Genomic DNA, 27,385 nt, shown 5'->3' on the forward strand with positions numbered 1-27,385 from the left:
TAAAATAAAAACAAAACCCAGTATCCATTTAATCACTTTGATTGTAAACAAAAAAGATCATTTTAAATAGTTTGATGTCATTCCAAATTTTATGCTGATATGAAATATTCCTCTGGGAATTGAATAGGGCGTTTGCTACACACACATACAAGAGGTCTGTTGGGCACACATTAGAAGTTTTTATATGCGAAAAAAACAAAATTCAACCAAAATGTTGGTTTTCCCTTAAATGAATGCTCAATTTCTCTAAAAAACATTCAAAAAGTATATTTTGGATCATTTGCTAACAAGTGGAAACGATTCTGCGATTATTTTATTGGATATCAGTGGGGAACCAAGCAAAACAAAAAATTAAAAACAAGTCAAACATCATTGTGAAGCACATTAAACGGATCTTTTGTTCACGTTTTTGGGTCTATCATATAAAATTTAGAACCAGGAAGATGATGTTAAGAGTTTTCGTCACGAAATTGATTAATAAACATGAGCAATATTTGTCCTGCTTTCACTAAAAACGCTCATATCCTGTACAAAGTCTTCATTTTTGTTAAAGAACTTAACTCAAAATTAGAAAAAATCACAAACAAGTAAAAAAATGATCTAGCTTTCGAAAAATGTGTTGTACATAAGAAACTTTTCAATAGTTTTCATTAATTCTTCAAAAAAAAATCTTTCTTTAGTCGATTTGTATTCATTTAACATGGGGCTGTCACATTTGTTTGCCCAACGGCTTACTTATACTAATGCACTGTGCAAACGCCCTATAGAAAGAATGATTCTCATTCTTCTGAATGCTACATTCCACATTCAAAAGGGTTTTGATAAATTACGAAAGGCTACTAAGTTCCCATTTTTCTGAGGTGCATAAAATGCTAGTTTTGATAAATTTTGGTGCCCTGAATCCAAATATGCAAAAACAGCTTTTGTTTTTGAAATCACTTAAAAAAAATAAGAAATTTCTGTTTTTACTGTTGGGGATTTTTTTTTATTATCTGACAATTTGCGCCGGGGGTCTTCAGATTTTCCCCAAAATTGAAAATTTGGTTCATTTTTGCGACTTAAAAACACATGTATTTTTTCAGATTTCTAACATTTTTATTTTTTGAGTTAGCTTCGGTTAGATTTTTTTGTAAATAAAAAATAACCATTTTTCAAAGCTACATAACTCTGTTATTTCTGAACAGAAATTATAAAATAGCACATCAAAATGCATTAAAATTTTATCAGCTTTCCAAATAAAATAGTTGAAAAAAATTAAATAATAACCTTCAACATGAAAAGTTGTAAATAAACTTTAAATGGCGTCTAAAAGTACCGTCTGCACCACCGAATATTTTGCAAAAAATACCATTGTATAGCTCAATTCATTATGCAACTTTCATCTGAAGACACCAAAGTGGGCCATTAACACCTTGAAGAGTTACGAAAGAAATAATGACAATAAATCCCTTTTTTTGCATCGAAAACAAACAATGGTCGAACAACTGCACTCACATATGGAGATAGCAAGCACTTCTAACAACATGGAAACAAAAGAACTTACCAAAGCAGGTAAAAAACACTACTTTTTCGTGCTTTGTAGAGTGTTTGCAGCTAAACTGACTTTAAATTTTAACCAAAATTCTTAGTATCCTATTGTTAATGTGATATAACTAATAATGGGAATGTTGCTTTTACAACCTTTTACAATAACTTATTAACTTTTTGATCAAAGATCATTATGAAGCATAATCAATGCCGATAGTAGAAGGTTCCCTGTGTTTGGGATCACAAAAATGTGATTTAAAAATGAAATATAGATGTGCTTTACATAGTTTTTATATCGGGAGCTAAGTACTGGACACCAAAATCCTTTCTCATTGATCAAAAAAGTATGAGAAAGTGGCACAAATGTTGTAGAAATAATCGAAGAGCTCAGTATGGCCAGCCTAGGCTGTAAAATGATGAAAATATGATACTTTTACCATATTCGTTTTCTACATTCGCTCAGTTTTGAGGTTTATTATACTAGAACGAACATAATTCGTCGTCAGTGTTTTGCTACCTCGATGCAAAACAGGGTATAAACGAATACGTTATTAGATTTTTGGATATAACATGTAGTCAGTTAAGCTGCAACAATCTACCTCCCCTACTTTCATAACAGTCTCATATACAAAAACAAGCAAGCAAGACAATCAGCTTTTTCTGTTCTGGAATATATTTTTAAATTGTGACCACCACTTTCAGTATAAACGAAAATCGTTTCTAGGTTGTCATAATAAATCGTTAGACCTGAAATTTTTGAAATTGGGTTATTGGTAAGGTCGAGAGCACCATTTTTATTCATTATGAGACTGTTAATCGACCATATTTTAAACCTTTTTCAAATCTACTAGCATAACAGTCCCATACAGAATATATTTTTCTCACCAAGTTACTTTCTAAGACTTAAATTTGATCATTTTTGAACTTCTAAATGCAATTGTCAGAAAAAGAAACATACTTTTAGAAAAAATATCGTGAATTCCAGATTGTAAGTTGAATCTTTTTACGATTTTTGATTGCATCCGATAGTTTTTCGCTCAGGAAGTCATTCCTAAGAAAGTCAGACCTGCCTTCGAAAACTAGTGTGCATCATTCGACATCAAGTGAGTTAAAAAATGTTTAAATGATTCAAAGCAATAAACCAAAGACTATTTCGCCGAAAGAAGCATTGAAAAGTAACCAAATCCGTGGTATTTCACATATGGGATCGTTATTCAGGTATATTTCATATAGGACAGTCACGAATTGATTTTTTTTCGAAATTTCTTGAACAAAACCTCTTTTTTAGTGTTTTATGTTGAAGCCTTATGTTGACCTAAAATGACGAATTTTTATATGGGACTGTTATGTGAGTAGGGGCAATCTGAAAAGGACGAAAAAGTAGTGTTTTTTACCTGCTTTGATAAGTTCTTTTGTTTCCATGTTGTTAGAAGTGCTTGCTATCTCCATATGTGAGTGCAGTTGTTCGACCATTGTTTGTTTTCGATGCAAAAAAAGGGATTTATTGTCATTATTTCTTTCGTAACTCTTCAAGGTGTTAATGGCCCACTTTGGTGTCTTCAGATGAAAGTTGCATCATGAATTGAGCTATACAATGGTATTTTTTGCAAAATATTTGGTGGTGCAGACGGTACTTTTAGACGCCATTCAAAGTTTATTTACAACTTTTCATGTTGAAGGTTATTATTTAATTTTTTTCAACTATTTTATTTGGAAAGCTGATACAATTTCAATGCATTTTGATGTGCTATTTTATAATTTCCGTTGAGAAACAACAGAGTTATGTAGCTTTGAAAAATGGTTATTTTTTATTTACAAAAAAATCTAACCGAAGCTAACTCAAAAAATAAAAATGTTAGAAATCTGAAAAAATACATGTGTTTTTAAGTCGCAAAAATGAACCAAATTTTCAATTTTGGGGAAAATCTGAAGACCCCCGGCGCAAACCCGTCAGGTAATAAAAAAAAATCCCCTGTTGTCAAAAGTTTGTTAACTTGGAAACATGAAAAAAATCAGGAAAAATGTTTCAAATCAATTATCAACTTTTCCTAAGATCGCAAATTTATTGTGACTTCAGCGAAAAAAGCTATAGAAGTTTTCTATTTGTTCACTCTACTTCATTTAAACAAAATTTAGTATCAGATATTTTGAAGGCAAAATTAAAATTCAAACTTCAACAAATTCGTTAAATGAAAGAAAAATCTTTTTCATAAATTTCTCCAGTAATGTTGGAAATGCTTGTAATGATATCATCATAATTATTCCTAAATTAAATGGTTTTATTCCTAAATTAAATAATGTAAGAATTATTTTTATACTTTCATGTATATTTGTTAGGGTAACATTAAAAAAACTCCATATCACCAAAACTAGGAATGTACCCTTAAAATCTTCTTTTTATGTTTTAATGTTCATGTAAATTTACCGAATTCTTTAGAATTTTTTCAACTTTTAAATAAATTTACCTAATTTAATAAGTCTCAATATTTTAATTTTTATAATTAAATTCAATAACTTTCTCGATGTTTTTCAATTCTGAACTATTGTGTTTCGAAAACGTTATCTTCTTGGAAGCCTAGAAATCTGAATGTTTAATAAGAAAATCATAATTTCTTTTTTTTGTACTTTCCAGGACCCAGTATTTCGACTGCGACAAAATGCTCAGAACTTGAAGTTTAAAATTATAAAACCTGCACTTGAAAATTTATAAACTTTACTTATTTTTATTACTTTTAATATCTCTTTTGGAATCGTTCATTATTCTTTTAATCTATAAAAAGTTCAAAGTACCACTTTAAAGCTAATTATTAATGCGCAACGTTTATTAATTTTTTTATTTTCGAGATCATTATAAGGCACAATGCATAAAAACGAATAATTGGAATGAATTGCGCGAAAGCTGGTTTGCAACAAAATTTTTTGCCATATCATTACACAAAACCTATAAATCAAGAAATTTTTTATCGAAAAAATCAATGAAATCAAGAAATCAAAAGGTGATAAAGCTTCCATCTTCTTCAATTTTTTTTACTCTTGCTATATTTCGAATATTGGATTTTTTTTCGAAATTTCCATAAAAAACTTCAAACTTTATTTACTCCCCCCTTTTGTGTTTTTCTGGAAATTTCCAAAGGAAGGGGGGGGGGATTTGACAAAAGAAGAAATGGATATTTGTTCTTGCCTAATTATTTTAATCAGTTTCTTACTGATCATTCAAGAAATCATCCATTTTCCAATTTGTCAGTATAAGCTCTTAATAATGAATTAAACATGTTGTTTTATAAATATTTGAAGTTATTAGGCCGGAACAAATATAAATTTCTTCTTTTGTTTTAGTCTCTTATATTTATAACTAGAAGCATTCGGTAATGAATTTAGAATAGAACGAATGCCCCAAATGTAAACACATGGAGTTATCAGCTGGATGATGAAGTACGTTCGAAAACCTACATTTTGAATGTGCAAAGTTAACTGAGGGATGTTTGTTTTTCGAGAAATGAAGACAACAAAATAATATTTTTGCGGGGATCTTATAAAGCTGTCAAATTTCGAAAGTGTTTTTCTCGAATGTTTCTCGATGTTGGCGCATTCGCCGTATTCAAAATTCGATACCGAATTGGAATATAAAAAATGATTTTATTGTGAATTCAAATAAAAATTTTAGAAACGTCGCTGTTGAACTGGCAACAAAACACAGACTTCCGACAATCTAGTACCTCATTTTTCTTTGTCGGAAGTCTTTCGGAAGTCGGAAGTCCGGACTTCCGAAATAAAATTTAGTGCTGGCGCTATTAAATTCCTGATTTTGATCACTGGCGCTCTTGAAATAAAATTCATTTTCTTCTTTGTATCAAACGAAATTTTATCTTCAAGTATATGTTTCGAATAAATTCCTTCAAATTCAAAATGGATTTTTATCAAGAATTCAAAATTCGAATCGTGTTTATATATTTTTTCTAGTTAAAAAAAATTACAGATGACTTTTCCAATCAAGCCTTCGATTGAAATTGAAGAAAAGGAATGTAAATTATGGCGATTCCTAATAATTATTATCATTTCGTTGAACAATTTAAACCATGAATAATTTCTTATCTGTTTTGGAATTTATTTTAGAATTCGGATTTAGTTTTTTTTCAAGCCTGGGTTCTAATTAATGTCTGTGACTCTTATGCCCGAAGCTTTAAGCTCTGGTTTATTCTAATTTTCAATTCTACTTCGTTTTCTGGCTGCTTAAATTTTTTTCAACTTAATGTCTAGTTCAGAATAAGAAACATCACTTTAAATCATTTATTGATGACTGGTCGGAAAAAGCATTGATTCGAGTTTGATTTATTTTGAATCGTATCAGTAATTTTTTTTTATGTTTTCGAGTTGTGTGGTGGGCATAAGAAAATGGTTTTAGAAATTAATTTCCTTATTTACCGGGCATTTTTGATATTTCTTTGTTTCTAGCTAAATTTGAATTTCTAAACACACCGATGCTCAAAATTTATAATATGTTCGTCATTTGAGAACCTAAAAGTTGGTTTTTTTTTTAAATATTCCTGTAAAGATGATAAGGAGATTTTTTTTTTATGATTGATTACCAATGTTAACATCCGAACAACCTCTTTATCATGGAAGTTTGTTGTGCAGAATAAAAGTTTTCAGCGACATTGAAAAAAATGTTTCAATTTTTAACTTTTTGAATCAGTATTTCCCGCGTGAGCTTCCATTACGTTCGTATGAAACATCTTAAGGATTCACAGGAAACGGCTGCAAAAGTTAGGAAAAAACTTTAAAATTTGTAGTTCTCATCTAGAATATTAGAGTGTCCATTTCCCGATCATTTTCTCGTTCCCGGGAATCGGGAAATCTGGTGGCTTGTTTCCCGGGAATTTCCGGGATCGCGGGATCGCGGGAAAACACAATCTGCCTACCTGTTGTGCGATTTTTCATATACTTTTCGAAGAATTCGTTCATTGAAAACGGTATGGAAATACATATAATCTTTTTAAACTTATCTATTTGAATGAAAAAAATTGCACCAAATGGCTGCAAAATGTCTACTTCCACAGGAATTGGCATATTTCCAATGAGATTTGTATGACTACATTTTCAAAAAGAACAATAAGAATGGTTCTGGAGGCTATCAGGCTTTTCCAGAGAAATAATTTCATACGTGACGGGAATTCCTGGGAATAAAACCATGATCCCGGGAATTCCCGAATTTTTCAAATTCCCGGGAATTGCCGGGATGGACACTCTATAGAATATGTTGTTCAGACAACAAATATTGATTTAATATTTTACACTCAAGAGGTAATATTTATTTTGAAATTAAAACGTCTGCCTAAACAACTTTTTTAGACGTATTAAGATCAAATTACAAACAAATCGAGTTCGATAAATACACTTGAAGTTCTTTTATGTGTTGTGAGCCTACTTGGTTCAATAATTCTACTGAATCATTCCTTTTATTTCAACCACGGTGTACCGTATCTTTTGATTGCTTTGATTCAGAATTGATTTTAAATAAACTGTATGTTCTGCCTCAGCTTGAAAATTTATTTTTGAACAATTTCCAACGCTAGAAATGGGAAGTGTTTTTGGCTTTTTTTTTAAATTTTGATTTTTGAATGATTTGTTTTTCTGGTGAAATCAACGATCAAAAGCGCTCCAATTGGCCTAAGGTGATTTTGGTGTTTGGAAAAAAAAATTACAAAAAAACGATCGAATCTACTGACGGATGTCATGTTCACTTTGTTCCTATGCAACCATTAACTAATCGGAATTGTTATACCATAACGTAGTTCCGGATGATCAGCACAGTGCTCGCCGAGAGCTGGACGATGTCGATACTTTGACGACACTGGAGCGTTGCTTCAAGATAATCCACGAGCCGGTGGATGGAGTGATACGAAAACTGGAGCTTCCTTCTAACAGCGTACCGGGAAGTGCGTCGTCCTTACGGATACTGATAACGTCTTACTTAGCTAGGTTTCTGAAACGAAGTGTGTTCGATAAGATTAAAAAGCGCCAAACTCGACTGGATCACAATTTGTTCGATGTGATTTGGCCTGCCATGAAAAAAGCGACAAAGGAACGGAAAATCGACGAAGACTTGAACGTTGGAATCGTGATCCCAGACTACGACGTGTTCGTAGTGTTTCAAGAGTTTTTGGTCCCACTGTTGAAGGATATGCATTGTATGGACCTTCAACAGGAACTAGTGCCACATCCACAGATGCAGTATTTCCCGAGATACGTAATTGCAGAATCGCCAAATCATACTCAGGAGGGGAATGGAAATATACTACGAGAGAACCCCGACGATATTAAGTTGAATCTTGACACATCGGGAAAGTTTATCACTGGAACCGTGATAGAGTGTTCAAGAAACTTAGAGGATTATGAGTTTCCCATCAACCTCAGTATTGCCCAGCTTGAGAAAGCGGAGAGAATTCTAACCTCGAAGATCCTATCCATGGCCTTTGCTCATGCAATCGGTGAAGAGGAACTTGGAACGTACTACACAATGAATGAGATACTGGAAAGCCCTTCGGAGATTCGGACAATATTAGCGACAAGTGGGCTTCTGATACCTATGCTGGACCATTTCGATCCGTACCAGATAGCGGAATCAATAGCGCTAAATGGTCGCTTTTGGCCGTACGGTCGCGGCGTTTACGTCAGTCATAAACAGGATCTGGCAGCTTGGATCAATGCTCAGGAACATCTACGAGTTTTATGCTGTTCCAGTTCTCAGTCTCCTGCCGACGTTGGCAGTGTCTACTCTAAGATCGGACGGGTCATGAACTTCCTAGAAGACAAAATTCAATTCAAACACAGCTACTTCCTAGGCTATCTAGTATCGAGACCTTCCTTTCTCGGTACAGGACTGAAAATCACTTTATCGCTAGAACTACCTCACCTACGAAAAGAAAGAGAAAATCTGCGGCATCTGTGCGTGGTACGTGGCCTGCACCTGATAACGGAGGAAGACGAAACGTGTGTTCGTATGAGTAATATGCGCAGTCTCGCTCAATGCGAGTGGCAAATCTTTCAAGACTACACAACGGCTATCACGAACATTGTTGCTCTGGAGAAAGAACTCTCAATGACCAACTCCTTACACATCGCTGCGACCTTGTTGAAGATTTTTCGTAAGAAAAAGAACAGTTTGGCGGATGCGGCACCTTCTCAGTTGTAGAGACCATTCTTCCGCACCCACGTCGACCTCCCCAAAAACAAGGATTAACTTCTCCCACTGAAGCCAACTTACATACATATTTATTTACGTTACATTTTTACTGTTACAACTATTAGTATAACACCCACAGAGATATCAACTACCTGTATGTTAGCAACACCGGTGTTCCAAAGGACTGAACTACTCCTCTAAGATCCTCTATCCTGTATCCTCTAAGACACGGATGAATCAACCTCCAATAGTTTAGATAAGCCATCGATCGCAACCATTTTCTTCACTGCTCATCAACAGTTTACAGCCAAAAAGTAGCGAATCATTTAGAATATCACAACTAAGACTAGCAAACAAGTACAATATGTTGGAAAGATTTTTCTATCAAAAGAATATGAAGCAATGGATGATGTGATACGCCTATGCCAAACGTTCAACAGTAGGACGGGTTAGTACCGGTCGAAATATTACTTCCTCAATAAATCTATCTGTGGGTAGAGTTTTTCCAACCTTCCGTGAACGGTCTGCTCTTTTTCCTCTATCTCATGTTCGGTCTAGGGTTCCATACTTTTTATCACGAATTACAAATTTTAAGGATAGTGTAAACATGTTCAAAAATTCTAGCCAGCTACAATGTTGATATAAAGGCAATTCGATTGAATATTGTTAGTTTAATTTAGGTGTTAGGTCAAAAGTATAACAAATTCAAAGATTACCTTTGAACCTTTTTAGATATTTTACAGAAGGCAACATTCGATTTCTTGTTTTAAAATATTTTGTGATCTAACCAACGTTAGATTCTTTTCAAAAAATCTCGAATACCTACGATAATAACATTGGAACATCGACAAGCTTCTTCCTTACTCCCTTAGCTTACTTCCATCTATTTCCCATAAAAATTATGTTATACAAATACGAAGTTAAAAAGTTTGTAAAAACTTGGTTTATTTGGAAAAAGGGAGCTTTCAAATCTGTGTAATGCATAAATCAGACTGTGAAACCCTAGACCGACTTTACCGCTTCCAGTGTGTTTATTCTGTTAACAAACTGTTGTGTTTTGTGTGCGCATTTGACCAGAAACGCTTCCTAACTTACTGCCTTCCCGTGTTCAACGATCGTGATGTCTTCTACTATTCTTTTTCAAACTGACCCGACCCGTGAATTTCTCTTATAGATACTTACTGTCTAAACTGTATCTTCTGTAAAATCTTTCCAACAGCTTGTATGTTTCATTTGGCATAGCTTCTATCGTAACATCATTTTCGTTGTACCAAAAATCATCTTACATTTTATGAACAGATTCAATTAAATTCACGCAAGTAACAAAAAAAAAACATGCTTTGTTTATATTGTGTCTGTTTTCTACATGTTTAGTCTACAAACGGTACTAACGCGGTTATAGATCTACGTAGATTTAACTTTTCGGTTGCCATTATTGTCCTTTGACTGCGCCCTGTCATCATCTGTTGCATGCAAGTTGTTCAGTAATGAACGGAAATGATGTGCTAAAACTTGCTTTTCTTAAGTTAGTTTATTTTTATTAATATGATCAAATTATTTCAGAACTGAGCAATTCCCAAGTTGAAATACCGCTGTTCCGTACCGAAGAAGGCAGATACCTGGCAACGTGTAAGTATGTATATAAGAATGTTTTTTTATAATCTGGTCTGTAAATGATTGTATCTCAAAAGTCCGAATACATTAACCTAGTATGATTCTTCCCCAGAATGACAAATACTCGAAATCAAACCCCAGAATGAATTATTTCCCAGAATGAGTTATTCCCAGAATGCACAATTTACCAGATTTTTTTTTAATAAGATGGACCATTTCCCAGCATTTTTTCCCCCAGAATTGACCACTTCCTGAACTATTTCCCAGGTTTTTTCTCCCGGAAGGACCATTACCCAGATTTTTTTCCCCCAGAATAGAACATTTCCTGGAATGCCACAAAACCTAGATTTTTTGCAGTAGTTTTGTTTTTCCTTTTAGTTTAATTTAATTTACTTTCTACTTGCAATTGTTCAAAAATTTTCAACTCAATTCATTTTTGAATCGGTATTGTATTTTATTAAAGATTTGCGTAAGGGAGGAGCAGTTTACTAATTTTATCAAATACTACATCGAATATGGGTATAAAAACTATAATTGACCCATTCCAAGCACCCCTCAACTGGGAAGTCAATTTTTATTTTTTATCATTCAAAAACAAATTGCACAGCATTAGAAAGGTTATATCTTGACCTTCATTTTCCATCAAAATATTTTTAGTTACCTTTTTTTAGAGTTCAGTATGTTATCGTTGAAATTTAAAAATTTTAGTATGAAGTTCAATTGATTTTAACAATCGTTCTTTATTTGAAACATAACTTAGTCCAGTTTTGTCGAAATTTTTTTTGCAAAGTGATAGTAAAAGAGCCATTTTTGGAGCATGACATTAGATAAAGAATAATCGCTGCAAGTTTTTGCTCTAGAATTGTTAATAGAGGTATCTATGTATATTCATGCGTTGTGACGTCACGAAAATTCTACTGTTTTACAATTCATGATTCCCTTAAACGTCACATATTATCGTAAATCAGAGATCTCTTCAAACTTTTTGAGAAAATCGGCTCATCAGGATGTGAGTTGCACCCGGGTAAAAAATGCGTTGTGACGTCACGAAAGTTAATTTTTTTTTAAAGCTCAAGAACTTCTACTGCAACACTGTTATAGTATTTCTTCAACATAAGTTTAACATAACAATGCGCTTCAATAAACGAATTCAATTATCACATTTTTGACGTTACTCAGAAATTAAATTCCGTTTCGCATAAACGTGGTTGTTTTTATACCTACATCTCTTACAAAAGCATATAAAATCCCGCTTGTTGAACACTTGATTCGAGAATGAACAATCTATTATAAAAATGAAATCCTCATCGATTTTCAAAAGAATATTTGTGAATAATAAAGCAGTTAGTTATTTGTGATTTGAATAAAAATTTTGTTCTTCATATATCTGATGAAAATGAAAAAAAACCGCTTACAGCTTCTATTACTTGCTAGCTTTAAGATCAATCAAAATAAGTTCATGGAAAAATGCAATGAGATTCAAAAATCCTTACATATGGTAAATATTATATATTTATTTTTAAAAACAAACAAATTCACAAAACTTTCACATAAAATAAATTTTAAAAAAAATTATTCTTAAAAAACTGTCTTTTAATGGAATTTCCTTCTCAAAGAATGTTACCGTAATACGGGGTAATATTGATTACTTTTTTTCAATATTTTTCGATTCGTTTTTTGCAAAGGGGAATGTGGCATGTTTCATATTTTTAAAACCAGTAGTGGACTCCTATGAACGTAAAACATGATTCAGAAATTTACTAGACTACTTCAAATTTGATTTAAGAATCGATTTCGCCTCTGTTAAGAATATAATGATTTGGGGTAACATCGATCAGTCTCTTTTTTGACGGTTTTAACGAGTTTTCTTGATCATAAAGGATACAAAACATCTTCATTATATTTACAAATGCTAGTTTATCAATTTTACCTTGCTTTTTAACGTTTTCTTTTAAAAACATTTATAATCGAAAAAGAACTGTTATGGTGCATACATTTAGAGACAAAAATCAAAGTAGTTGCTAAATAGTTTGAGCTACAAATATAAATGAAATTTTACCTTCACACATACCTCAGGCCCTCCCACTATTTCCGTTTTCATTTTTCTTTAGAGTTATCCATTTGATAGGGTTCCTATCCATTTGTCCAATACGGGCTTACTCTTTTGCTGTTTGTTTGCGAGCCTTGGAAAAAGTAGATATTTTAAGATTTTGAAATTACATTTTTACTAACAGAAAATAAAACTAAATTCAAACCAAATTTTTCCTATTTGATACTCAATTTATAGGCTTTCAAACGTAAACACAGTTTTCAAAAATTTAAACTTTAGACTGAATTATTGATGATAATGTGCAAAAATTTATTGTTGGTCAAAGTTACCCCGTTTTACGGTACTAGAAAATTCAAATCGTAACCCGTATTCACCCAAAATCTTCCAAAAGAGACTTTTTACTGATTTACAAAATTAAGGGGGGGGGGGGTAGGGTCTAACACGTTCAAGAAATCGATTTTTTAATTTTTTTATTTTCTTATTGTAAAACATTTCAAGAATGTTGTGTCAAATTTTCAAGTCAATCGAAGCAAAACTGTAGAAATTATAGGCCTTTATCTCCTCCTATCTAATACTGCAAGAAAGCAAGAGCAGAAACTTCAAACGCGTTTTTCTCGAAAGCACATTTTTAAAGTCTGTGGACATCGTCATTTGAAAACTACTTATCCGATTCTTTTCAAATTTGCAACATATTTTCTACATATAAAATACCAGACCCCAACGTTTTTCTTTTTTTTTTTTTTTACTTTGGGGAGATTTTACAGGTGAAAAATGGCGGATTATTTCGTGAAAAATCGTAGTTTTTACTTCAAACAGCCACAAAAATTTCAGAAATTTTTTTTTATGTTAAATAAAAACGTTGGGGTCCAGAAAAACATCTATTAAAAGTATTATGCTCTGATTTTTTGACTTCAGATGATTCTGTTTTCTAAAAGGCATCCTCGAAAATGCTCCGTCACCGGCTCATTTTTCAATATTTTTCTACGAAAAAATTAATAAATGTTCTTTTAACAATGCTTTGTATAATGCAAAAAATTTGAATACATTTGTTTGAACGATAGCTCTAGAAAAAAATCGTGAAAATGATGTTTTTTTAATACCCGTTAGACCCTCACACCCCCCCCCCCCCTCCCCCCTTAAACTAATTTAAATATGTACTAGCATAGGGTTACCATACGTACTCTTTTAAGAGTACATGTACTCTTTTTCGATCGAGAAATGAACGTACTCTTCTTTTTGTAAAATTTTACGAAATGTACTCTTTTTTTGTGGAAGGAGTTAGATAAAACTTTTTCATACATATTAGCTTATTTCTTCCGGTACATAAATATTGTATCCTTATAAATACAAGAGATCCGACTTTTTATTTATTTTTTTTTTTTTTTGTTTCGATTAGTTCCAGTTGGCGGACAGTTATTGAAAAACTTCTCCGGTACAACTGTGTTCGATATTTACTCTTGGGCTCGAACTCACGGACATCTGCTCAGGAAGCGACAGACTTGCCAACTGAGCTATATCACAAGCCCACATCCGAATTTTTATGCATTTGTTGCACAACACTTCAATTTTGCTTCTTTTCTTGAATGTTTCAAAGGATGGATACCAGTGGAAGGAATCACGAGTATATTAACGATTTCACGGATTTTTCGTTCAAAAAAGCGCCTTTGAGTATGCAATGAACTCTCGGACAGCAGACAATATGCATAACAACAACTCGCTTATAAAAGCCTAGTGCACAAATCATGCGCGCACGAATCAGTAATATTGTTTTTTAGGAATTAAAAAAACACGCCTCTATAAAAAAAAGTATTCTTAAAATGCTGTTTTTTAATCAACTTTGATGTGCTTTCTCAGCATATAATCGAAATCCAACTTTAAATTCTGAGTTTTTGTCATGTAAGTCATATAATTTGCCACAAATTGGCGGTTTTAAAATAACCTAAAACTTCATGGTTTTTGAATAAATGGCTTTTGTCTTTACTATTTTTTTTTTTTTTTTCAATGTACTCTTTTTGGCGTTGCAGGAAATGGTAACCCTATACTAGCGCAAGATCCCATGAAAAATTTGATCCAGATTATACTTCAGAAAGGGGTCGCGCAACAAACCTGTAGTTTGCACCGAATTCTGAAATTTTTTTTCGGCATGAACAGAAAAAAAACAGTTTTTCACCAATAATTTTGGTATTTCTAACTATTTTTCTTTTTATTTAAGTGTTTTATAGCTTCAATTATGAATATATTTCATCAGAAAAATGCATTTCAATTAGAGTTATCATCAGGCGCGGTCCTATGGAGGTGAAAATTAAGTTAATTAAGTAAGAAATGGTTACGATAAAGTTGTTCTGAGATCAATTAAATTTTCTTATAATACTGAAAATACTACTTCTGAAACTAGAGGTGATGGATAAAATCTGATAAAAAATCGAGATCAGAAATTTATTTCCAAAATCATATTTTTAAAGCATAGGCTCCAAACTCTTGCCCATGTTTTAATTTTTCCCAGGTGAGATAAAACCATTCCGCCATCCCCGACTATTTTTTCGGAAACAAGGCATTCGCTCAATTTGAACATTCGGTAGACATTTTTCCAATTTTTGACCAACACGGCTGGATTTCAGGATTCACACCAATTATATCGTCGATACTGTTTTTAGCTCATCTTCACAATAATATTTGAAATTTTGAGTAGAAATCTAGCCTAATAATTAAGGTTAAAAAATCCACTCTGAATCTGAAAGTTTTTCAAATTCAATTGCAACTGATTATGACTTTTCACTGAAGTAATGAAATAGGATTAACTTTCAGAAATCAACTCTTTATTCAATATTCTTTTATTTCATTCAAACATTATACAAACAATTTGGAAATATTGGGAGCGTGAAGAAAAAATACTCCTTTTTACTTTTTTCATGAATTATTCGTTGCAAATTAGTAACTATTTCTTTGGATTCAGTTACAATAAAATTAAAAGTCTATTATGAGAGCTTGAAATTTGAGAAAAAACAAATAAAAATGAAGTTACAAAAGCCTCATATCCGAGAATATGATTTTGATGATCTTATTTAAAATTAAACCTTTATTCTAAAATTGAAGAATTGGAAAAAGAATTAATAATAATTCGACACTTTCGAACAACGATTCAGCAAAATACTTCAAGGCACACCAGAACTAACGGAGATACTTTTTGAAAGTGAACCATTAAATATAACAACTTGTAAGCGGTACACCTGATTTCAATTAAGAGTTAAATAGAAGAAATAATGGCATACTCAGTTCATTTACTAGATTTTTTAAATGAAGTGGAGGAATTCCATCAGGCCCGGGCCCTTTAGTGCTGTCTATGGAAGAAATGGTTTTACATATTTCTCCAAAGGAAATTGATTCTACTACAGTTAATTCCGTTGAATCAGAGAGATAACTAAAAAAGGAAGTATCACGATCTTGCTCGGAAAAACTAGTGTAAACATTTTGGAAAAAGTCGGCTAATAGATTACACATTTCGTCGGAATTTTGACCTTTTATGCTGCCAAAGTGCATGCGAGTTGGAAAACTATTATTTTTAAATTTTGTATTGACATATCTAAAAAAGTTTCTTGGGTTCGATTTTATGTTTTGCTTCGGGTCTCTTCATCTTTCTTTCCTATCAGAAACTAACCTTTTTCTAAACTCGGTGTAAAACTCGCAAACAATTTCAGCTATCCTCTCAGAAAAAAGGGTTTCAAAATGGTACGGTTGACCGAAATCCCTACATTGTTGAGTGGAACTCGCCTGAAAGAATACTTTAAATTCTTAAATTGTTCATATAAAAGTAAAAAAAATAACGCTCATTGATTAGGAAACGCAATGGACCTCCGTTAACCTAAAACAGGTACTGCGGGTCTTATTCTGCTAGTCACGTGACGTGACTAGACAATTTTGAATCCCATTCCTAACTTTTGTAAACGCTTCACCAATCGATGAGCTTCGATTAACAACGCTTACAGAAGTCAGGAATCAGGAAGTCACGTAACGTGACTCGCAGAATAAGGAACAATTTTCAAGCACCTAGCTACCTTGAACCCTTAATCATGCGTAACTTTATGATACACATATTTTGCTGCTCTTCTGAAGATTTTTGTCATTTTCTAATATCTTTGGGGTGCCTCCATTCTAAATGGCTAATATTTAATTAGTGTCCTGTTAATATTCAAAGTTATATTTTTCTTCTCCACACTACAGCTCTCGGAGACCCTCTCATCAAAGGACTAACGGAAGTGGCAAACAAACGTCCAGCTGATCCGATAACCTATCTGGCCAACTATCTGTTTAACTTCGCCAACCAGAACCAGGGTCAATTGCCGGCCACTGGTGGAAACAAAACTAGCGCTGGAGCTGATCGTTCCGCTGACCAAAAGCAAGATTTGAACAACAACAGGAACAGCATAGAATTCGGCGTCCAGGAAGACACCGAGGAGGAATTGGAAAGTTCGGTTAATAAAATTGGGCCGAAGCCATTGGCCAATGGAATGATGGCCGCCGCCAAACCGTTGGATGATCCAGAGCAGGAACAGGGAGAACTTTCGCCTGATATCGCTCCGTCAAGTGAAAATAGGGTAGGTTTTTTTAATTTATAAAAGTATTAGGATATATTGACAGTTTTACACGAACACCACCTTAGCAGGAGGCCTCAGCCCTAACCTCAAACCATGGGAGAACAGAATCAATTTTTGAGAAGGGCGCACGATAAACGCGATTTTGCGGTACTAATATCGACAAATTCGCCCTGTGGAAAAGCGACACACAGATGCTCGTGTTTTGATTTTTTTGGGTGGTCAGGGCTGCCAAGTGCATTGATATTTGGAAAATGATTATATTTAAATTGAATTTTTATTGAAAAACGTTTTCATGAGTACTGAGAATTTGCAACTTTCCCCTAGATTTCTATTAGAATATGAAATTAAACGCAACATTTATCTGAACTGAATAACAACTGTCTGTATCGCACACTTAAACGATGTAGCGAATTATGTGAAAATGTTATAAATAATCAGAGCATGCAGGCTATTATTTTCATAGTCAACATCAACGTGGCTTTTATTAATTTACTTTTTTTTTTTTGTAACAGTGAATGATTTTGCATTCGTTTAGAAGTTGGAAACAACTCTTTTTACTTTACCGAGCAGTACATGAAAATATATTGCAGATGTTTTAAATTCACCTTGAAAATTCATTAGCGGATGATGGCTTATCTTCATCAATTTTATTAGAGACGCCCCGTAATGAATTCAAACGATTAGCTGTTGATTGTTAAAAAATTTAATCAATTCAGAAATATTATAATTAGTTAACAAATACTGATTTTAGTAACGCGCCTAGCATCACTGGTGAGGCCGTCAGCTCATCAAAGTTTGAGGTTATGGCTGAGGCCAATTTTTCGCCAATACTGGCGCCCGTATATACCCTTATAGATAAATAAAATTTTTAACGACGATTTAGGACGAACATGGCCAAAGCATGTTGCATTTCGCTTGCGCCAGATCACACGGCCGGAACGCCTTGATCCAACTCATTGAAGAATCAGGTATGAACAGCATTTGTTAAAAATGTCATTAAAATCTATTAAGATATTGTGTGTTAATACTAAACCGCCCACCAGGTGTCAGTCTAACGTACCGAGATGAGCTGTACCGAACTGCGCGTGATGTCTCCCTCCAGGCGTCTCAGCCGGACAACGCCAAGGAAATCGATCGTTACGTTCTGGGTCTGGCAGCGCGGGGTGACCTCGATGGATTGAATGCTATGCTTTTGGATGGATATGATCACATCGTCGATGTGGCTGGATCCGATGGAACCACCATCATGCAGGTGGCATCAACCAGGGGTCATCGGGAAATAGTTCGATTCCTAGAGACAGCAAGAGATTTTGAAGTATGGTTTTGTTTTTGTTCAATTGAATCGCATTGCAAAAACATATTTTCATTTTTTTTTTTTTTTTTCAGGAAAAGCGAGAAACTTTATTGACCGCTATTCGGGAGAAAAATTCTCCAAAGGTGATGGAACTTTTGGAACAACCTGATGGAGCAAAGTTGGCCAAAGCTAAAAATTATTACGGTTCGAAGTCTAACTTTAGGCGTTAAGGTACGATAAAAACGCCTAACTCTTTCCATTTTTTTGCAGGACGTTGCTCTCTTCACATTGCAGTGCTAATGGAAAACGAAGATTTAGTAGACTTTTTGGCGTCGCGTTTCAAATCGACGTTAAAAGTCGGTGACAATGTAAGGAAAAATCACATTATGAGTCATCATAGTCTTTGACAGAAATGTTCCTCTAATCTATTTTTAAACCCTTTTGTTTCAGCTGGAAAGAACGGCCCTTCACTACGCGATGGGCATCGGCAACGTGGAGGCGATAAGTCGCATTCTGATCAAAAATGGAGCAAAACGAGTACTGAAAGATCTGAAGGGTCGCCAGCCAAGTTACTACTTCATGAACAAGGCTGACATTTTACGTTTACAGGAGGAAGAGAAAGAGTAGGGCTGATCTTGAGAGAGGAATAGCAAATTGACAATGTTAATCGATAAAAAAGATTATCAAAGTTAAGTTGACGCAATGCGTACTGCATTACATTTCTGACTTGTTGTAAAAATATTGTTGAATATTGCGAAGAATTTTTAATAGTTGGAAGATGTAGGATTTTCTAGTGCAATGTTGAAAATAAAATTTAAAAAAAATATCTTAATTCATTAACATAAAAGAAATGTCCTAAGCTTTGACCATCAAAACCTATTGCCTTTTTTGCTTCAGTCTTAAAAGTAATCGAAATACTTTTGTACCTATAAGCATAATGTTTTGAACTCTACAGAATTTTCAAAACATTAGAAATCTTAAGCTCAAAATTGCTTAATTACAGTCTGATTTTCTACCTCTGCAAAGAAAAAGATCAAGTAATGCTGTGGTACTTTAGGGAACACTACCAAAAATCAAATTGGCGGGTCTTAAAAGCCGATAAAGCACTAATGTAAAAAAAAATATACAAACGATAAAAACATACAAAGGTATGAGCCGTTTCAAATAAAGATGTTACAAAAAAACATACAAGAATAAACAAAACGGACTATAATAAGATAAAAAAGACAAAAAACGCTTTCCTGCCTTTAAAGCAATGCAGTGAAATTTTTGGGAGCAGTACCGAAAACTTCTGTAAAAAAAAACGATAAAAACATAACATTTACAAACCGACTTATAACACAAACAAAAATACAAAAAAGACAAAAAAGTCAAAAAAGACAAAAAAGACAAAAAAGACAAAAAAGACAAAAAAGACAAAAAAGACAAAAAAGACAAAAAAGACAAAAAAGACAAAAAAAGACAAAAAAGACAAAAAAGACAAAAAAGACAAAAAAGACAAAAAAGACAAAAAAGACAAAAAAGACAAAAAAGACAAAAAAGACAAAAAAGACAAAAAAGACAAAAAAGACAAAAAAGACAAAAAAGACAAAAAAGACAAAAAAGACAAAAAAGACAAAAAAGACAAAAAAGACAAAAAAGACAAAAAAGACAAAAAAGACAAAAAAGACAAAAAGACAAAAAAGACAAAAAAGACAAAAAAGACAAAAAAGACAAAAAAGACAAAAAAGACAAAAAAGACAAAAAAGACAAAAAAGACAAAAAAGACAAAAAAGACAAAAAAGACAAAAAAGACAAAAAAGACAAAAAAGACAAAAAAGACAAAAAAGACAAAAAAGACAAAAAAGACAAAAAAGACAAAAAAGACAAAAAAGACAAAAAAGACAAAAAAGACAAAAAAGACAAAAAAGACAAAAAAAGACAAAAAAGACAAAAAAGACAAAAAAGACAAAAAAGACAAAAAAGACAAAAAAGACAAAAAAGACAAAAAAGACAAAAAAGACAAAAAAGACAAAAAAGACAAAAAAGACAAAAAAGACAAAAAGACAAAAAAGACAAAAAAGACAAAAAAGACAAAAAAGACAAAAAAGACAAAAAAGACAAAAAAGACAAAAAAGACAAAAAAGACAAAAAAGACAAAAAAGACAAAAAAGACAAAAAAGACAAAAAAGACAAAAAAGACAAAAAAGACAAAAAAAGACAAAAAAGACAAAAAAGACAAAAAAGACAAAAAAGACAAAAAAGACAAAAAAGACAAAAAAGACAAAAAGACAAAAAAGACAAAAAAGACAAAAAAGACAAAAAAAGACAAAAAAGACAAAAAAGACAAAAAAGACAAAAAAGACAAAAAAGACAAAAAAGACAAAAAAGACAAAAAAGACAAAAAAGACAAAAAAGACAAAAAAGACAAAAAAGACAAAAAAGACAAAAAAGACAAAAAAGACAAAAAAGACAAAAAAGACAAAAAAGACAAAAAAGACAAAAAAGACAAAAAAGACAAAAAAGACAAAAAAGACAAAAAAGACAAAAAAGACAAAAAAGACAAAAAAGACAAAAAAGACAAAAAAGACAAAAAAGACAAAAAAAGACAAAAAAGACAAAAAAGACAAAAAAGACAAAAAAAGACAAAAAAGACAAAAAAAGACAAAAAAGACAAAAAAGACAAAAAAGACAAAAAAGACAAAAAAGACAAAAAAGACAAAAAAGACAAAAAAGACAAAAAAGACAAAAAAGGACAAAAAAGTCCAAAAAGACAAAAAAAAACAAAAAAGACAAAAAAGACAAAAAAGACAAAAAAGACAAAAAAGACAAAAAAGACAAAAAAGACAAAAAAGACAAAAAAGACAAAAAAGACAAAAAAGACAAAAAAGACAAAAAAGACAAAAAAGACAAAATGACAAAAAAGACAAAAAAGACAAAAAAGACAAAAAGACAAAAAAGACAAAAAAGACAAAAAAGACAAAAAAGACAAAAAAGACAAAAAAGACAAAAAAGACAAAAAAAGACAAAAAAGACAAAAAAGACAAAAAAGACAAAAAAGACAAAAAAGACAAAAAAGACAAAAAAGACAAAAAAGACAAAAAAGACAAAAAAGACAAAAAGACAAAAAAGACAAAAAAGACAAAAAAGACAAAAAAGACAAAAAAGACAAAAAAGACAAAAAAGACAAAAAAGACAAAAAAGACAAAAAAGACAAAAAAGACAAAAAAGACAAAAAAGACAAAAAAGACAAAAAAGACAAAAAAGACAAAAAAAGACAAAAAAGACAAAAAAGACAAAAAAAGACAAAAAAGACAAAAAAGACAAAAAGACAAAAAAAGACAAAAAAGACAAAAAGACAAAAAAGACAAAAAAGACAAAAAAAAGACAAAAAAGACAAAAAAGACAAAAAAGACAAAAAAGACAAAAAAGACAAAAAAGACAAAAAGACAAAAAAGACAAAAAAGACAAAAAAGACAAAAAAAGACAAAAAAGACAAAAAAGACAAAAAAGACAAAAAAGACAAAAAAGACAAAAAAGACAAAAAAGACAAAAAAGACAAAAAAGACAAAAAAGACAAAAAAGACAAAAAAGACAAAAAAGACAAAAAAGACAAAAAAGACAAAAAAGACAAAAAAGACAAAAAAGACAAAAAAGACAAAAAAGACAAAAAAGACAAAAAAGACAAAAAAGACAAAAAAGACAAAAAAGACAAAAAAGACAAAAAAGACAAAAAAGACAAAAAAGACAAAAAAGACAAAAAAGACAAAAAAGACAAAAAAGACAAAAAAGACAAAAAAGACAAAAAAGACAAAAAAGACAAAAAAGACAAAAAAGACAAAAAAGACAAAAAAGACAAAAAAGACAAAAAAGACAAAAAAGACAAAAAAGACAAAAAAGACAAAAAAGACAAAAAAGACAAAAAAGACAAAAAAGACAAAAAAGACAAAAAAGACAAAAAAGACAAAAAAGACAAAAAAGACAAAAAAGACAAAAAAGACAAAAAAGACAAAAAAGACAAAAAAGACAAAAAAGACAAAAAAGACAAAAAAGACAAAAAAGACAAAAAAGACAAAAAAGACAAAAAAGACAAAAAAGACAAAAAAGACAAAAAAGACAAAAAAGACAAAAAAGACAAAAAAGACAAAAAAGACAAAAAAGACAAAAAAGACAAAAAAGACAAAAAAGACAAAAAAGACAAAAAAGACAAAAAAGACAAAAAAGACAAAAAAGACAAAAAAGACAAAAAAGACAAAAAAGACAAAAAAGACAAAAAAGACAAAAAAGACAAAAAAGACAAAAAAGACAAAAAAGACAAAAAAGACAAAAAAGACAAAAAAGACAAAAAAGACAAAAAAGACAAAAAAGACAAAAAAGACAAAAAAGACAAAAAAGACAAAAAAGACAAAAAAGACAAAAAAGACAAAAAAGACAAAAAAGACAAAAAAGACAAAAAAGACAAAAAAGACAAAAAAGACAAAAAAGACAAAAAAGACAAAAAAGACAAAAAAGACAAAAAAGACAAAAAAGACAAAAAAGACAAAAAAGACAAAAAAGACAAAAAAGACAAAAAAGACAAAAAAGACAAAAAAGACAAAAAAGACAAAAAAGACAAAAAAGACAAAAAAGACAAAAAAGACAAAAAAGACAAAAAAGACAAAAAAGACAAAAAAGACAAAAAAGACAAAAAAGACAAAAAAGACAAAAAAGACAAAAAAGACAAAAAAGACAAAAAAGACAAAAAAGACAAAAAAGACAAAAAAGACAAAAAAGACAAAAAAGACAAAAAAGACAAAAAAGACAAAAAAGACAAAAAAGACAAAAAAGACAAAAAAGACAAAAAAGACAAAAAAGACAAAAAAGACAAAAAAGACAAAAAAGACAAAAAAGACAAAAAAGACAAAAAAGACAAAAAAGACAAAAAAGACAAAAAAGACAAAAAAGACAAAAAAGACAAAAAAGACAAAAAAGACAAAAGAGACAAAAGAGACAAAAAAGACAAAAAAGACAAAAAAGACAAAAAAGACAAAAAAGACAAAGAAGACAAAAAAAAGACAAAAAAGACAAAAAAGACAAAAAAGACAAAAAAAGACAAAAAAGACAAAAAAGACAAAAAAAAAGACAAAAGATTTAAAAAAGATCAAATCAAGAAAGACAAAAAATGGCAAATTTAAAACCAATTCCAAAATAAGTATGTTTTATTATGTTTTATATTACGGTTAAATCAGTGGAGCTTAAACTTTGAAGAAGAATATTCAAACACAAAAAAAGATTAGAAAAAAGATGACAGGAGTTGAAAGGAGCGAAGAGAAACTTTAGAAACTTTTGACCAATTTTTTTCATCATCCATTGACTCATTAGTTCAGAAATAGTAATTAGTTTTGGTTAAGAACCACACGCTCGTTTTCATATAACCATATTCGATTCAAAAATAACCATTTTATGACATTTGCCTCGAAACTGCCAATATGGTTATTTTTTATTAATTTTCCCAAGATGAATTTTAACCATTTTGGTACTTCTGGAGTATAAACCATAAAATGGTTGAAAAATTTGACGTCTTTTCATCGCCATTTTGAAAGCGACAGTCATCGGAATCGAACGCGTTTAAATAAATTTATTATTCCACGGAACTTAATCAAGTTTACAAGAGAACACATCGAATTCGTAGGAGATCATGAAAGGTACACACAAAACTTTCGAGGCCGGAAATTAGCAAAATTTTGCTCAAATTTGACCAGCTAGAAACATAGCAATCAATTTAGCAAAAAAAATTAACTAAAATTTTAGCAAACGAGAAAAAAGTTAGCCGCCGCAATTTTTTACTCAAATTTCTAGCAAAAACCGGAAAAAAAGATCGCCCGGATCTGAAATTTCAAAAATTATTGTTTTTTATCGGGAGAATCAGGGGGGATGTTTGATTATATATCAGAATACTCAACTTTCATTCAATTTTGATTTATTTTTCACAATTTTTTTAATTTTACACATTTTGTAAAATAGAAGTTCCGATCCTGGGAACGCACTTTCCGGCGAGCGAAGTGCCAAGCAAATGCACCGGGTGTGTGCCTGAATGAAGCTCTTTGAATTTTCAGTCGTGGTGGCAGATTTCTTGTTGCAGATTTAACCTGGTGGAAAAGAAAACAAACAAACAATTTTGCAATTAAAAATACGGAAAATCTGTACAGTTTATGATTGACTCTTACCTTTGTTCGCTTCCGGTGTCGATTTGGCCAGTATTTTGTTGTAGACTAAGCCACCTTTTAAACCACTAGCAGCGATCTTTCGGAACCGCGCTCAATCGTGTCTGTTTGTTTTTTTTTCTTCTACCGCGGCGGCTGCTGTCTGTACACAAAGCGGCTAGAAGTTTTTCATTTTACTAAAATCAAGCAAGATGAACTTTCATACTGCTAAAATCAAGTAAATTTAGCTTTTTGCTAATTCAACGGTAAAAATTTTTTTTTGCTAACGAAAAGTAACAGTGAAATTTTGCTAAGTAGAGCCCCGAAAGTTTTGTGTGTAGAGGATTTGTTTAAATTTTCGTTACAAAAATAATCTCAATAATCAACAACAACAAACAAATTCCAGGGTACCGAATGGACACCGCTTCAGGTCCAATTAAAAACCTAACAACATCGAAACGATCAGATACCGAGGATTCACTACCGGTTCCTGGCCACAGCCACAGCAAACGAATAAAGAAAAAATATCGTAACCGCTGAAACTGGAAGATTTTTCAGTATCACAAAATAGAGAACTGGAAGATACGACGTTCCTATTATTTTTGGTAAAGGTAATATCCGTTCCCTGGTTTATCAAGGTTGGTTTTCTATATGAACTTTATTTGTTTTTCAGAACACACCGCGGGTCTGATGATTTCCACATCAACAAACTAACTGGAAGCTTACGCTCCTACTAAGCCACCTCCGTTAGGGCAATCCAACAGCACAGTTCCATCGAACCTTCCGCCGGTAGCAGCAGGTGGTAGAAAAATCTGTTCTGCGAACTTTTTAATACTATCCGGAAGGAGTTTAAACGAGCCGGACTGTAAACATCACCTACTGGTCGTAGATGAACGTGCTGTAATTGCCCTTTCTGCTAAAGCTACGGCTCTAAAGAATGAATGCCACTACGATATATGAGACCACCACTTCCGTCGTTGTTCGGCACCGCCGTTTTGCAGTCGTTGGTTTCGATAGCAGTCGCGGGGGAACTTCTGCTACTCTTAGGCTGATGTCATGCTGAAGCAACTAGCAACGCGACCTACAACGCAACGTTCACACGACTAACCAGCTCTCATTTGATCTCCATGGAAATCGCGCAGACCTGTCATACTGGTCGCTTTGTGTAGCGCGACCAATCTGATGCCAATGTGTTTAGTAGCGCGACTAGTAGGAAATCCAATAGGAACATTGTTTTTTCTCGATTTGAAGCAGTGATTCCGGGTTTTAAGCACAATAGTACGAAGATCTGTCCGAACTTGTGATAATGAACTAAAAACTATCTTAATCGGCGAGAAAATTTTCATGAATTCTTAGTTCCGGCAAAAAAACAAGGAATTTTGTCGGTTCAAATTTCGGCATTCTTGCAATCCGGGTCGTGATTTGATGAATTTTTGATGGCTCCCGAAAGAAAGGAGACGATTCAAAGCATTATCAGATGTAGAGAAGTGATGATTTGTAGGGAATTTCAAAGTGACAGGTCGCGCCAGCATGACATACCAATGCAATGCAACGCAATCTTATTGGAACGTTGCGTTGCGTTGCGTTGCGTTGCTAGTTGTTTCAGCATGACATCAGCCTTATACTGCTACCGGGCGTTAAGGCTGTTGTTGCTGTCCATAGCCTATTAGACTAATAGTATTAGTCCATAGCCCGGTCAAATATTCATTGGCTTTTTCTTTTTAAGCGGTTCAAATAAATAAAACGATGTGAAAAACTCAAAATTGTTCATTTTTTCTTCGAAAACACTCCAATCTGTAATATTTCTACGTTAACATCCCTCATTTAGCATTACGATTTAAAAACAACCATTTTCCACTTCTCCTCCAGAATCCCATTCGGTTGAAAAATAACCATATTCGAACTTCTCCCCTAGAAGTCATTTTATGCCTTCTCATGGAGAACTCATAAAATGGCATTTCCCGGGAAAAGGTCAAAAATGGTTATTTTTGAAACATAAATGGTTCAATAATTTCTAGCGTGCATCACATTAGAAGATTTAAAAAAAAAAGAACATAATTAGATTTGAATAAATCTTAATAATCGTTTCCTTGCTTTATAATTTTTTTGCGTGTAAAAAGATTAAATTGTTTGGGGACTTCACTGTAATTTGCATCCATAAACTACGAAAACAAGTCAGAAAAAGTGGGATAAACAAAATTTTATGTTTTAACCGATATTTTCTAAGTATTGTCACCGAAAAAAAGATCAAATTCGGAATTCAATCTCTGCCAATAAAAATATTTAAAGTATCAAAAACTGTGAAATAACATACTTTTGATGGTTACGTATTCTGTGGATGTAAAAGTTAATGTTTTTTTGTGTTATGCTTTAGTTGCTCTTTCGTAATATAATTTCCAAATGTGCTGCATTTTCATACAAATTTTCTACTGAAAGCAAAATGAGCTCTTCTCCAGATTCTGACGACGAACGGTATGTATTGCGTTGTATAAATTTATTACAATTACTTTATGCTTTAATCCTAACGGTGGGTTTAGAGCGTTGCTATCAATAATTACTTGAAATCATGTAGAACAATTTTTAAGTTAATACTCAATTAATCACGTTTTGTTCTCCCTTTTTAAGAAAGCTAGATTTCAATCCGTTGCTGCTGGCCAGCGGCAAACGGAAAAGTGCCTTCCTTCCCTACAAACCGAACAACAACACGGTTCTGACCAACTTACAGCGGGGAAATACCGCAGCCAACATTCCCAGCGAAATTTGTCTAAACTTCCACGAGAAAACTGGCCAAGGAGAAATCACGGAGGAACAGGTCCGGGGAGAAAAGATAGTCGATGCTCTGGACTCCAACAACTACACTCCACTTCATTGGGCTTCCTTTTATGGGCAGCTATCATCGGCACAGATTTTGATTAAGTAATTTCAAAGATTATATCTGTATAACAAACGAAAACCTAACATATG

General features: G+C 32.4%; 2 protein-coding genes across 10 annotated transcripts in view; both read left to right on the forward strand.

Moving 5' to 3' along the window:
• LOC129741846 (uncharacterized) overlaps nucleotides 1–19,077 on the forward strand; it is a 138,891-nt gene extending 119,814 nt beyond the window's left edge. For 5 of the 9 annotated variants that reach the window (XM_055733639.1, XM_055733642.1, XM_055733640.1 and 2 more), the window contains 8 exons: nucleotides 7,320–8,672; nucleotides 10,274–10,339; nucleotides 16,593–16,966; nucleotides 17,850–17,934; nucleotides 18,010–18,281; nucleotides 18,353–18,464; nucleotides 18,531–18,628; nucleotides 18,711–19,077. In XM_055733639.1, coding sequence (XP_055589614.1) covers nucleotides 7,320–8,672; nucleotides 10,274–10,339; nucleotides 16,593–16,966; nucleotides 17,850–17,934; nucleotides 18,010–18,281; nucleotides 18,353–18,464; nucleotides 18,531–18,628; nucleotides 18,711–18,887 — 2,537 coding nt within the window. In that variant the 3' untranslated portion in view covers nucleotides 18,888–19,077. Of the gene's footprint in view, nucleotides 1–7,319; nucleotides 9,101–10,273; nucleotides 10,340–16,592; nucleotides 16,967–17,849; nucleotides 17,935–18,009; nucleotides 18,282–18,352; nucleotides 18,465–18,530; nucleotides 18,629–18,710 lie in introns of those variants that run through there. The other 4 variants (XM_055733644.1, XM_055733648.1, XM_055733645.1 and 1 more) reach the window with 3 other exon arrangements.
• The window catches only part of LOC129741851 (DNA-binding protein RFXANK), a 134,388-nt gene that overhangs the window by 106,497 nt on the left and 506 nt on the right, over nucleotides 1–27,385 (forward strand). Inside the window, exons 2-3 of the mRNA XM_055733659.1 lie at nucleotides 26,858–26,893; nucleotides 27,047–27,337. Coding sequence (XP_055589634.1) covers nucleotides 26,862–26,893; nucleotides 27,047–27,337 — 323 coding nt within the window. The 5' untranslated portion in view covers nucleotides 26,858–26,861. The remainder of the gene's footprint in view (nucleotides 1–26,857; nucleotides 26,894–27,046; nucleotides 27,338–27,385) is intronic.

The sequence above is a fragment of the Uranotaenia lowii genome, chromosome 2 (genome assembly GCF_029784155.1).
Source record: "Uranotaenia lowii strain MFRU-FL chromosome 2, ASM2978415v1, whole genome shotgun sequence".
NCBI lineage: Eukaryota > Metazoa > Arthropoda > Insecta > Diptera > Culicidae > Uranotaenia > Uranotaenia lowii.